Source organism: Anoplolepis gracilipes, chromosome 5, assembly GCF_047496725.1.
Source record: "Anoplolepis gracilipes chromosome 5, ASM4749672v1, whole genome shotgun sequence".
In the NCBI taxonomy this organism is placed as follows: Eukaryota; Metazoa; Arthropoda; class Insecta; order Hymenoptera; family Formicidae; genus Anoplolepis; species Anoplolepis gracilipes.
In genome coordinates, this window is record NC_132974.1 from 900975 (window position 1) to 915000 (window position 14026).

Consider the following 14026-nt stretch of genomic DNA (forward strand, 5'->3'; position numbering starts at 1 on the left):
GATCTAGTGGGTCGAACGATTTCCGTTTTCAGGTAGCATCGAAAGTCGATTGTATTTGTCGAGTAACCCGAGAGATCCGGCTGATTTCGGTTAAGCGAATGTCTCTGTTTTCTTTGTAACCATCGTGGCTTATGGGAAAAAATTTGAAGAAATATTTAAAGATATATATATATATATCTCTTTGCGGTCTCTCTTTCTCTTTCCGTTTAACGGTAAAGAGCTTCGAGATATTTACAAAACGCACGCGCGACGCTTTCTTTCGCTCGTCTTTCGTCGTCGTGATGGCCCCGGAGCCTCTGCTTCTCTGCCGACGCAATTTTCTCTTTAGGAAACGTAAATGGCACGGATTGGTCCGGACTCAGGTCTCTGTTCCTGAATAAGTTCCCATGGAAACCATTGGCGTAGCCGGCTACTAATCTTTTCTACAGCCATCGGCACACACCACGAGCATGCACACGTAGCTACATATCGATCGTGCGTTTCGAGGGTGAGAGAAAGAGAACCCTACGGAAAATCTACCCTCGTACTAGAAGAAAACGTCGAGGTTGTACATACATATAACTCGCGCGGACACCTCGGCGCGAAATTATATCAACGACCTTCTCGCGAAATCAAACGTGCGCTTGTGTATTATATATATTTTCCTCTCGTTGATTTGAGAGGAAGAGGTCGCGTCCTCTCAGGAGAAGATAAACGATCGAGCGCCTTTCTAGCGACTTTTCACCACTCAATGAGTGACAATGAAAACAGTGCGTCACACAGTGCGCTTATCGCACGTGCGAGATACCGCGCGAATAATCGATGAATTATTGACCACAATGAGACGACCGATTGATTTAATCGGCCGAATCTTACATCCAAATGTGAGATATGCTTGTTATTTGCAAATATTCGTGCGTTCCATCGAACATATATATATATATATATATATATATATATATATATATATATATATATATATATATATATATTACATAATGATCACACCGCGGTGTAGTATGGTCGCGGATGATTCACTGTTAGGTCAATATCTCAGGCTGGAAACACCGGTCGGGCCTGTTACACGACGAGGGCTGTTTCTGCGAGTGATCGATAAGCCACGCGTGTCTCGTCGGGAGCGAATGTGCGTGCGTGTATCGTGTCGTGGAGGGATCGTCGGTTAGGGTAGACGATAATAAAGAAGGTTAGACGACGCGGGATGATAACCCCGGGGTGCGTATACACGAATAATCAATTTAATTTTCGGGCATTCGCATCGATGTGATATTCACAATCGAATGCGTTTTCGAAGAGTTGCGAGCGCAAAAATGCCTCGACAGTTTTTTTCAAAATAATTTTGTATCCAAGAGATATTGAAGAAGGATACGGTTTATCGAGGGCGCATAACGACAATTATTTTTTTTTTTTTTTTAAATAATTGTACATGCCATTAAGCTCTCGATAAGTCCGTATTACCGTTATCGCGGTCGGAATTATCACATTCTCGTCCTTAGTACGATAAATAATTTTGTAGCGAGACATCCGAGCGCGGAAAATAAGCGCGACGTTGCGCTATCATATCGCGCTGAATAAAAATATTTTTCCAATATTCCGTCTCTTTATTCCATATATATATATATATATATTTTACTTTACAATTTCCACTCGTTTATTTTGAAAAAGACACGAATTATATTTCTCGGATAAATTGAGTGGACAGTGATTCTCAATACTTTAAATCTCCATTTAATAACTGTTTCGTCATTTTATTATTACGTTAGCAATGCTTTAATCAAACAATTGTAATTTAGATTTTTTTTTATAAAAGTTAATCAAGAAACATATTATAAATATTTCTTTATATAGAAGAGACGCATTTCTATTACTGCGTCGCTTTTAATCGTGTTCGTCCACCCCAAGGTTTCCTCGTTGCGTCTTTTTATATGAGTCATGATGATAACGCTAACAAAAGGGAATGAAGTAACGAAACTATATACATATATATACACACACACACACATATATTCATACACTTGTATATATATATATCGACGGCAGGTATTCTCGACACCCTATACACTGCACTTTGCAATATGTGCGTTCCACAAGCATGCACTACGCTCGGATCCCGGTGACGTAAAGCCCGACGAGTCAGTCGCGTATTATTAATATTGCGCTGGTAACGATACGCCACGATTCGTTGTATAAAGACGCTAATTAATGCAGTCCAGCCATTGCCCAATATCGATCCTCTTCGCAAGCGGGAAGGTCGAGAGTGAAAAACGTTTCGCTGGCGACAGCGTCGCACAAAATAAAATAAAGAACAGTGTAATACATCGCAGATTGCAGGAATAAAAATACAGACATTTATCCTAGATATCGATATCTTTATTCATGCCGCGAATTGTTCGACTAAACACCTTGGGGTATCGTCCTAGTATTAAAAAATTTATCAATTGTGTGAATCAAAAATTTCCTCGATAACAGATTAAAATTAATTGGATGACAGAAGAATGTGTATTATGAAAGTGTGTACTTTATTGGATAAAGCGTCAGCTTTAATTGCATATTATTCACAGCAAATTGATAATTTAATAATATCTGTGGATATTGTAATTGCGATTTGAAAAAAGGGAGCGTTTTTAGAAAAAAAATTCAAAATAAGAGGAGACAGATCGTCAGTTAGATCGGCAAATCTTTGTCAACGAAGCTTCTTTCTCGTTCTTCGCTTTGCTCTATGCTCTCTGCAGTTCGATGAATGGACGTACTATTCGCTTGTAAGGCATTTATGCAGCGTACGTAACGCTTGCGCGGGTCGAGAACGAGACTGAGAGAGAGAGAGAGAGAGACAGAGAAAGAGAGATACGCGACGCGACGGCGTGGGCTGACCGGCGCGCGTTTTGACATTAAATTGGTTCACCCACGCGTAACTTTCTAACGTAGCGAGCCTTGTTTCCCAATTCGCAATTCTTATCGCGCGATTGCACGAGTGTATTTGATATACCTCTTTTCGGTTGTACTATCGCGCGTGTCACGCGTCCTTCTTCAAACATATATTTATATTTCTGTCGTTGTTAACAATCGTAAAAATTAATCACGAAAATTTTACTATGCTTTTTTAGATAATATTATCTAACGTATAAAGAATATTTTTTAACGATAAATTATCAAATTTTATTTATAAATGTGTATTACATTTTGGACAAAGCTGATTCTTATGTAAAAATTACTTGACATTAATTTTGATTTATTTATTAATTTATCTCTTGATATCGTTGAAGGAGTTTTCTTTGTTGACAGTCATAATTATTCGCAATTTTAACTTGCATTTCCTAAAAATTAAACTTTAAAAAAACTGTAAAAAATATTACCTAAAAATTCAGACACATTTTTGTCTGAATTCTCAGATCTCTGGGTGTCTGTTAGTAATTTTAAACAATCTCTCTGTTATTCACCAGTAATTTTTCTGAAATTTTAGAAGAATGTCTGTATTTTCAGAAGAGTGTCCGACAATTCAGAAAATATGTCTGTACGAAAACCTCAGACACTTTGTCTGCAGTTATTTTCTACAGTATTTCCAACGTGTGCTGTTTTTCGAATGACCAATGTATTCTTGGAGGCGTTTGTCTCTTCGAGCCGAAAGTAAAAATGAATGAACGATATACATAACATTCGCCGACTGACCGACATGTTGGAATACTCGATCGTGTTTTACAGTTTAGGATTCTAAATTATCCAGAGATTTCTCTTCTCTTTTCTCGCTGTTCTCTTCTCCTTCCACCTCTCTCTCTCTCTCTCTCTCTCTCTTTTCCTCCTCATCGATACTCGCTTATGATAATCGTTTGCGTGTGCGTTGATCTACCTGCGTTCATGTAGAAGGCAGGCGTTAAAAATCGCGAAATGAATTTGCAATGGCCTTCCTCACAACGCTCTTGACGACATTGATCTCCGTTTGATGAGACTTCTTTCGTTGCCTTCAAGAGATCAACCCATCTCACGTATTGCATAATCGCGTATCGTGACCCTGTTCCTTCAACGAAGTAACCACACGTGGTTGTGTTCGTTTCACGCTTTCATCGAGATAAATCTCGCATTCAGTAGCGAGATCGACACGTCAATGTCGCGGTAGATCGCGAGGGAGATGAAATACATTTACGCGTTCAAATGTGGATCTAGATTATATATATATATATATATCTTTAAGATTCTTCGATCGACCTCGCGCGCGATTTCTCCAAGGCAGGATTCTATTCTGTTTTCTCCCGGTAAAAGTAAAGTAGGCGAATCTAACTAACGGTCGCACTGCAGACAGATCGCTCCCAAAGTTTCGCAATCGATTCGCGTCATGCGCATTATTCGCGCTTTGGGTCAAGTGATTCGCTCCGCACGCGTACCGGCAGACATCTATACAAGCATCTTCTCGCGCGTTTAAATACGAATACGTAGTCACGGCAACTGTGACCTCGTGATTATTTCTCGAATATTATTTATATCGATTTGAAAATTTAAAACTCCAGCGGACTCAGACACGACAGAATAAAAACCAGCGTGTGACACATATGCATACATCTCGGGGTTGTTCGTGAAAACAGGGAAGCCGGGAGGACATGAATTAGTAGAGAGTTTTCTACCGATTGGTGGTCGAAAACAGGAAATGCTAGTCGTGCCGCTAGAAGCCCAGGCGGACCGCTCGGGGCGTTAAATTATTCTTTTAGAACTATTATTTATGGGCCCGGTGTAAAACCGTCGGTCCCGCTGCCCCGCGCGTGCGTTTTCGCGCCGACTCGAGAGGATCGTTCCCTCGTCGCACTTTTACGCCCCGCTAATTTCCGCTTGCGGCGCGCGGTATCCCGCGTGCACGTGCACGTGTGCGTACAGGCACGCAGGAATGTGCGTTTTCGTCCAATCGGTCAGTTTCCACTGCGGAGATATAAATTCCGCGTATATATACGGGCAGTTATCGCTGCGCGAAGCGAGCCGCCGGAGGCGGACGAGAGACTGTAATAATCTGGCGGCACGTTGGCCGCCAAGATGAAGAAAGAGACGAGAGTACGAAAAATCGGGAGGAGATATTGAGAGAAGCGTGAGAGAGGGAGGGAGAGAGAAGAACTCGCGACGAGAATCGAATTGAAGAGAGAAGGAAAGAAAGAAGGCGTTCAATGACCTGCTGAATGAAATTTTTTGTTGAAAGAGAGGAAAAATCGATTTTCAATATTTCTCTTTCGTTTCAAAAAATTTACTATTGCCTTATATATGGTAAAAACCGATGGAACTCGCAGTAAAAGGCAGGTGCGACAAATCTAGAGGAACACCTTAAACGTCGTCTTTTATTCTTCGGAACGATTGGTCACATCTGGCGCGCTAAAACTGCGTAACCAACGAGAGACCGAAGGTTCTTTCCTCGGCGATCCTGGCCGAAGCACAGTTTTCCCGGGCATTGTTTCCGCTCTCCCTCGCTCGATGAGTTTGAGGTAGGTCGATCGACGAATGACTCACCCTGCGAACTCTCGACCAGGCGAGAGAGGGACTTCTGGGTGGAGTAGCTTCGATGGTGGGCAACGCGTCCCATTACATCCACTGCGGCTCGTTAATATCATGACATCCAATATCGCGTAATTATAACCGTACTGTTCCGCCACATAAGTCCTGAACGACGGGGCTCTCGTAAACTGATAATGAATCATCGATGAGAGTGAATGCATCTCGTCGTTTGCTACGCTTCTTCCCCCATAATAGTACCGAATAAAGTCGTGTGAAATGTTTATTTTACAGCGGGAGTAAAAATTTTTAACTTTACAATATATAGTATATAGATTTCGTATAAAGGAGGAATTATTTCGATTGGTCGATACGCTTCCGGGGACAGCCAACGATCGAAGACTCGAGGGGATGCTCTTACCATCTTTTCAAGGACCATCGTTCCGCTGCATTTCCATAGAAGATTAACGGCTTGGCATAATCTACATTTTCCATCGTGGGATCTCGATGGAACCTTCTCGTCGTAGAATCTTCTCGTACGAATGGTATTATCACGAGGATTGCTGTTTGCGTACGGAGTTAAAGAGTGCGAGGCGTGTGGTCAGAAAGAGAAGCGGAAGACAGAGAGGAAAGGAAAGAGCGAAAGAGTAGGAAAAGAGTAGGAGGAGAATGAACGCTGTTGGGCCGCAGTGTCAGTGGAGTTCAATCTTAATATAGTATGACCTCCACTGCTATTCGAGACAGTGTCGGACGCGACGGCGGTTGCAACTGCGAAGGAACGGGCGAGAGGAAAGGGAGAAACGAGGCTCGACCGAGAGAGCGAGAGTGATTAAAGAAGAAGAACGGAGAGAGTAGGACGCAAAAAGAAGCTGAGGGGAGGGGAGCGGGAGAGGTGCTAGAGAGGAGAGGAAGATACACGAACGACGACTGAGGAAAGAGAGTGTTGGTGAACAGATGCGTGCGTTGCACCTTATTCCCCAGTCCGATGACTGAGCCTTGCCTCGGTTATTTCAGAGACATCAGCTCCTCTACGAGACTAAGAGGGAAGAGAGAAGAAAGAGAGAGAAAGAGAGAAATGGTGCGTGCATGCGTGCGTACGCTTAGTCGACGAGAGTGTCATCGATCTATTTCGAGAGGAGGCTGGAATTTCTGGCCTTCGCGAGGGGTCAGTAAAAGAGAAAGAAAGAGAGAGAGAGGAAATCTCGCGTGTAGAGGGAGAAAATGAAGGAAAGGAAAGGAAAGAGGAGGAGATGACGATGGACGGACGGGTCGTTACCACACCTGCGCGCGCACTCGCCGATCTCGACTGCCCGATGGTCAACGCACGAATGACCGCGTGTTCCTACGTCTTCTTTGGTCGTGCTGGCGAGAGAAAGAGAGAGAGAGAGAAAGAAAATCCCTCGCCTCGATGCTCTATAACGTGAGGGCATAACTTCATTCACGCACCGCTGGAACTTGTTCCTCGTTAGTTTTTCGATAATAGAATTATAAAGCATTAACTGTCGAGGAATTTGTTGAGGATTGTTGATTTCATATGCGCTGGAAAAAGATATTTTTAAATTGTGTACATTTAATGTTTTTGATAATTAGATTTTTACTTTTGATTATTGCGGGCTGCCCGAGTTTGGGAAACTTGCCAGGTGTGCGCTGCGAAAAATGATGGAAACCGAGGGGAAGATTAATCGTTTGCAGCGCGATAAGTCTACTTTGCGAGGGTGTATTTGTACAAAGGCGGCGTCGACGGCAGAAACGAGTTATCGGCAAGTTATTGGAGTTTTCTCCACTATATCGTTCGCGCGCGTGTCGAGTGGGGTTACGTTAGAAGGGGCCGAGGAGGAAAGGGATGGTAGGCACGCGGGAGGAAGAGGCGGAGGATCTAACGATATGGTGGGGGAGAGCGACGGTGGTGCTCGGCCGTTGCATTGTGGGGGTGTTGGCCTTCAACTTGACGGCGCAGTTTCACTGACCTGCCTGAGAAACTCGTGATACCAGCTCCGTGCGCGGACCTACGGACGCATCCACGACGCCAAAAGGTCCCGCTACTTAAGGGCCCACCAGGCCCTAAACAAACCCTGCCGTCCGATTGAGGAAACTACGCAGTTTCTGTAATCTTAAACTCTGTAGCTTCTCTCTCTCTCTCTATGCGTGACAACTCGCACTCGTGAAAAAGCGAGTTTATTCTCTTACATTTATTAAAAAAAAAAAAAAAAATCAGTTACAAGGTTGATTCTTTATAATAATTTCGTTTAAAATATACAATTTTTCCAACATAAAATTATTTCAAAGTAAAGTAAAATATTTCTTTTTATAATAAAAAGAAATTATATATATATATATATATATATATATATATATATATATATATATATATATATATTATTGTCCACATTTTATTTTATACAACAATTTACAAATTTAGAACATTTTTTATATTTCGGTGATCAAGTTTTTGCATAAAGACCTCGCTTTTCTCATTTCTACTTTTTCAAGAATTTTTTTGTTGAAGCCTCAAGTAACAAAGTCTCTTCGTTGGGGTATTTGTTGGATGTAATTAAAGCAAAGATGAGCAGATGGCCCACGAGAGTGTCTTTCTTATATCTTTTTCGTCGAAACATGCTACTTTGATCTTTCTAAGAAGTACAGTAGTTATAAACGTTATTTGAAATTTTTGCTTGAAAAAAAAAAAAAAAAAAAAAATCTATTCCAAAAATTCGTCTTTAATATAAAATAATCTCATTAAAATAACCTTTTATTAATTTAAATAATTAATTAAAGTAACCTTGTTAAAAATAATCTTTCACGATGATTTTAAAATAATCCGAATAAAGATTAATAAACAAGAAGTAATATTTAGCGGAGACAAATTTAGAAGCAGCACAGCTTATATTCGACGCCCTATGCATTCGAGTTACACGGAGCGTCTATAATGCAGCCATGGGCCGTCAGTGGAAGCCTGTAACTATTGATCCTGCAGCCTTTGGGGAGCCGCCGCTGCTGCTGCTGCTGCTGCAGATTTTAGCAACGTCATTCTAGCGCGTGATGTATCGTGGGAATGGAGAAACATAGGCTCCATCGAGAATGGCTTTCGCTCATCATTGTACTTGCACTTGGGGAACGTACCACGTGCGCATCAGTCAGTATGAATGACAAACTGTCTGCGGCAGACAGAAAGAGAGTAATAAATTTATAATTGCTTTGCATATTCCGCGACAAATTCTCCTCAAGTCCTTCTTGAGTTAAATCCCTGTCGCGATTATATCTAACTGGGTCGAAGAGCACTTCAATCATTGCTCGAGTGCACTCTGCGCACTCGAACCTACCGGAGCCCGGATTCGAATTCGAATTCGCTCATCTACGTTTCCGTAGTACGAAAGAAGCGCGAAGGATCGGAGGAAGACTCGTTCCATTCGATCCTCTCTCGTCCCTTAGACGAGGCGAACAAAGCAAGGGTCCCCTCCCCTCCCTCCCTCCCCGAGCAGCAACGTGCTCTTCGATGGACGGGGCCTTCTTTCTTTTTCCCCTCTTTCTCTCTCTCTTTCTCTTCCCTACCTTTTCGTCTCGCCTCACCTTAGCCGCGGCCCTTCAACTGTCTATGACCCACGCCCCACCTTCTCCTCTTTCTCCGTTTGTACCACCACCATCGTCGCCACCTTTCTCGAGGTTCTACGAGCGCGGCGAACCTTCTTCTTCTTCTTCTTCTTCTTCTTCTTCTTGGCGAGTCTTCACTCTCCTCTTCGTATACCTGTGCACAAGTTCGTCTTTCGCGCGCGCGCGCGCGCCTGCACAGTATTCTCCGATCCACCTCTTCCACCTGCTTCTACCTCTCCACATGGAGTTATTTAGCCGCATCAAAGCCGCTCCGATTTGCCTTAGGCGAATTTCCGGAATAAAGGAGTGAGAATGTTGGAGAAGCGGAAACTCGGCTGGACGTGCGCGCGCGCGCGCACGCACGCACGCACGCACGCTGCGATCCAGCAAACGTGCGTTTTCAATGCTCACTTGCACGCAAGCAAGGTCTTTGAGTTACTCTCCTCTCTATACTTAAGAATATAAAAATTTTCTCCTATATAATACCTCTGCAACTAGGGGGATTATTTCCAAACAAAATTTATTTTGTTTTTCTAACAAATGATGAATATATATAATGTACATCTGATCCCCCGTAGGCTAATATTCTAATTTCGATGGATTGCAACGTTTTTTTTTTAAATACATAATTGAATAGTAGTCATTTCCTTAAAACGATTTCTTGGCATTCTTATATATTTTTTTTCTTACCGACAGACGGACAGTTGGTCTCTTGGCAGGTTTGCGTGTCGTTAATCGTTTGTCTTGCTTAGTATTGATGTTGCAACGCGCGTTCCCGAAGAAGCAGAAACGTCCATGACATTGCAAGACTTATGCAAGGCTATACCTTAGGCAAGGGCATTCTACGCCCAGTCGACGCGAATTCCCAAGCGCATATTCTCTCTTCGCTCGTGGCCAAAGTAATTCTGGAATTTATTCGCGGCCTTGCTCTCGTCCCCACGCTCTTTCGCCCTGAATTCTGCCTCGTGTCCTTTCGCTTTCGTATGTCGCGTCCGGAAAATGTAAAATTTAATCGCAAAAGAATGACGCGAGAGGAAAGATGACGACGTAGCGCGCGTGCGCGCGCGCGCGGATCGGGAGGGAAACGAAAAAGCTGCCTGGTATGCGATGCAACGCGTGTCGCGTTCTCTCCTTCCATCGCGACGAAGGAGAGAGTGAACTGAATGAAAGGGAGGTCCGGGAGGAAAGACAGAGAAGGAGAAGAACGGGAGATTCTCAGGACGAGCGCGAGAAGGAGATGCGAGGAAGAAGCGAGCGAGAGAGAGAGAGAGAGAGAGAGAGAGAGAGAGAGAGAGAGAGCGAAAGAAGGAAGGAGGGAGGAGTGGTTCACCTGCATTGCTAGCATTGCGCTGGCTCAAGGCCAAAGAGTCTGCGAGACCGAGGACCAGACCGGGTCGGGACCTCCTTCCTTCCAGTTTCCTGCGCCCTGCTCTCTCTCACCGCGCTCTATTGCCGCTCTCTTGCTTCGCGCGGCATCTTGCGAGTCTTTCCTTTCTTTTCCGTTCTTCTCGCTCAGCGATACGCAAACAATTGCATCATGCACGCGCGCTACCACTTTGAAAGCTCATTACGTGTGTGGGCGGTTTTTTTTTTTTTTTTTTTTTTTTTTTTTTTATGCAGGACGGTGACGCGAAAAAAATAAATAACAACAATTTCAATCGATTTTCTCTTATGCGTGTGTTTTTTTTATCAATCATTTATATTTGTATGATCAAGTTTATTTAAAAGTTTAAACAATAAAATGATAAGCGTCGATAGTATTAGCAATAACATTATTCATACATATGTGTGTTTGTGTGTGTGTGTGTAACGTTTCTCTCTTGATTTGATTGCAGGTTGCAAGATCAAAGCGCTTCGAGCAAAAACGAATACCTACATCAAGACGCCCGTGCGCGGTGAGGAACCTGTGTTTGTCGTGACAGGTCGCAAGGAAGACGTGGCCCGCGCGAAGCGCGAGATTCTCTCCGCCGCGGAGCACTTTTCGCAGATTCGCGCTTCGCGCAAGAGCTCGTTGGGCGCCCTCCTTGGCGCACCACCCGGGCCACCCGCGACCGTGCCTGGTCACGTGACGATCCAGGTACGAGTGCCCTACAGAGTGGTAGGTCTGGTCGTTGGGCCAAAGGGTGCGACCATCAAGCGAATTCAGCATCAGACGCATACCTACATCGTGACGCCCAGTCGCGACAAGGAGCCAGTATTCGAGGTAACAGGTCTGCCGGATAGCGTAGAGGCCGCCAGACGCGAGATCCAAGCGCACATCACTTTGCGAACCGGCGCCGCGCCCGGCATCGTCGGCGACGAGACTGATCTGCTAGGCGCTCTCTGTCGCGGCGGACTCGGCTCAGTCCTCGGTATTCAAGGTATCGATCAACCTGGGTCCAATAGCTCCACCAGTTCGAACGGCGCATTTTCGAGCAGCGGCAGCGGCAGCTGCAGCAGTTCGTCCAGCAGTACTGGCGCAATCGGGCTGAACGACCTCGTCGCCATTTGGGGCTCCGGATTGGAAAGAGACGAGGGACTGGGCGAGTCGCCGTCGTTTGAATCGCAGCCGACTTCGACATCGTCCATCTGGTCGTTCCCGAGCGTCACGCTACCCTCGAGGCCGTCACCACCGGCGACGGCGAGTCCAGCGTCGCCCACGGACTCGCTCCTGGGCGGCGCACGGCGCGAGTGCGTCGTATGCGGCGACAAAGAAGTTACCGCGGCATTGGTACCCTGCGGACACAATCACTTTTGCATGGACTGCGGCAACCGGGTCTGCGACAGCCAGGATCCAAGCTGCCCGGTCTGCTCCAGACGCGTTCTGCAGGTGCTCCGTATTTTCTCCTAAGAGGGACCCCGTCGAGCCGCCGCCCGTCAGTCTCCCGTAATATGACACCGCTGGTGCACGCAGCGGCTACATCAGCAACTTATCTTCTACCGCTCCTCGAGCACCACGGTCGGCTAATAACTGGCTCCAGCACGAGCGACGACAAGAGTGGATCACAACGTGTTGGCGACTACTACTACTACTACTACTACTACGGCGATGTCTGCGCGACGATTCTCTCGGCGTCTTCGGGATCGACCTCTCTCGTCTTTGCTGTCGTCATCGTCGTCGTCGTCGTCGTCATCATCTTTGTCATCGTTTTACCATGCTGGTGTGACGCCGTCGTCGTCAGGGGACCGAACGCGCACAATGTCTCAATTCCACGGCTGCCAATAATCTCTTTTACGCGACGGGAATTCGCCTCGACGAATTGCTCATTTCGGGTCGATCGTCGTCGAGTCTGTCGAATTCCCGCTGACCGGATACAACGAAGCCAGCTTTTAAGTTCTACGACATATATATTTAAAGAAAGAAAGAGAGAGAGAGAGAGACAGAGAGAGAGACAGAGACAGGGATGAATACACACACCCACCGTATCATCGATCCCCCACCTACACCCCTCCTGTATTCCACTCGCCTGTTCCCCGTCTCTTGACGTTTGCATAGATTGGGCTCGCGGCTCGTCGAGTACTCTAATAAGCCTCGAGGTATGAGAGACGGTACGAGGGTACAAATACTATCATCGTACCGTCCGGACTGACGTGTGAGAAAGAGCCTCTCTATCGCCCGCAAAAGATCGACTGCTGCGATATTCTGCGACTGATATTATTAGTAGCGAGACTGATGGTTACCGAGACGCTACTTTCTGTTTTCTTTTCATCGCGGAGGCTACGGTCCGAACATGGGTCGATCGAGTCGCGGACCGACCGGCCTCATCGCCGACCTCTTGACGCTTAACACCGCCAGTGGTTTGCTGTTTTTAAAAACTCTGCTCGTGTTCCTGTAATCTCTTTGAGTCGAACTTTGCTGGGAATGGAGACTGCTTGCTTAGCATGATGGATCTTAGAGCTTTCTCAATTTCCTTTTTTTTTTTTTTTTTTTTTTTATTTTTTTTAATAACTGTGACTGAATAATGAATCACATTCAAATCATATCCAAAGAACTTTTGATTTTTTGATTGCTTTTAAGCTTATACATACATACGTATGTATATATTTATATATGTGTATATATATTAAATATTTTATATATATTATATTATATTATATATATGTGTATATATATATATATATATATATATGTATATAAAATATTTGATGAAAGCATGCTTATACACTCGTATCTTCAACTGTTAATTATTCTAATCGATGATAAATTGAAAAAGATACGTATATTTAACATTTTATTTGTCTAACCTGCGATGTTTGATTTTGTGCCAAAAAGGCTAGACAAAAAGCATACTATCTCGATAATTTCACGATAATTGCGCACTGGGCAACCTTCCTTAGATTCTCTTATTCACGTATTTTCTTTTCATTCTTTCCGAAGAAAGGAAGCACACGATAGTCCTTGATCTCAGCGTTCGCTCGAAACGCGCGTAGAAAGCATTAAGTTCTTATCATCGATCCGAAAAGGGGTTTTCCATTGCCGAGTGTACAATTACGAACTCGACGAACCTGCGAGCTGTGGTCGCGAGTGCGACAGTGAAGATTACCGAGAATTACCCACATGTACACAAATCATAAGACACATACACACACACACACACACACACATACGTACGTACACTCTGTGGATACACTCTGATAAATGATCTCGCACTGACATCCTACACGTGAAAAAGAGAAGGAAAAGAAGAGAGGGTCACGGGCCCCTCGATTCGCCATGAAATCACGTAGCGAATATATAGCGGACGGCGCGTTCGTTCCACCCGGCTTCCCCTCGCTCTATAGAGTATTATCTTAAAATATCTTTATATAAATAAAGTAATTATTGAATTAATAATAGCTCTAATAATATATACATTTATATATTTATATATTTATATTATGTTTGTATGAATATGAATATAAATATATACAATATATATATACTATATAGTCGGGAAATCTGACAGCGCGAAAGTGAACGAGAATATGAAAGAATGTAAATGTGAATGAAAGAGATGACGAA

The 14026-nt window shown here is 44.2% G+C and overlaps 1 protein-coding gene across 1 annotated transcript in view; it reads left to right on the forward strand.

Moving 5' to 3' along the window:
* LOC140666413 (RNA-binding protein MEX3B-like) overlaps positions 1-14026 on the forward strand; it is a 42440-nt gene that overhangs the window by 19125 nt on the left and 9289 nt on the right. Inside the window, exon 2 of the mRNA XM_072893578.1 lies at positions 10881-14026. This exon is cut by the window's right edge and continues 9289 nt beyond it. Coding sequence (XP_072749679.1) covers positions 10881-11875 — 995 coding nt within the window. The 3' untranslated portion in view covers positions 11876-14026. The remainder of the gene's footprint in view (positions 1-10880) is intronic.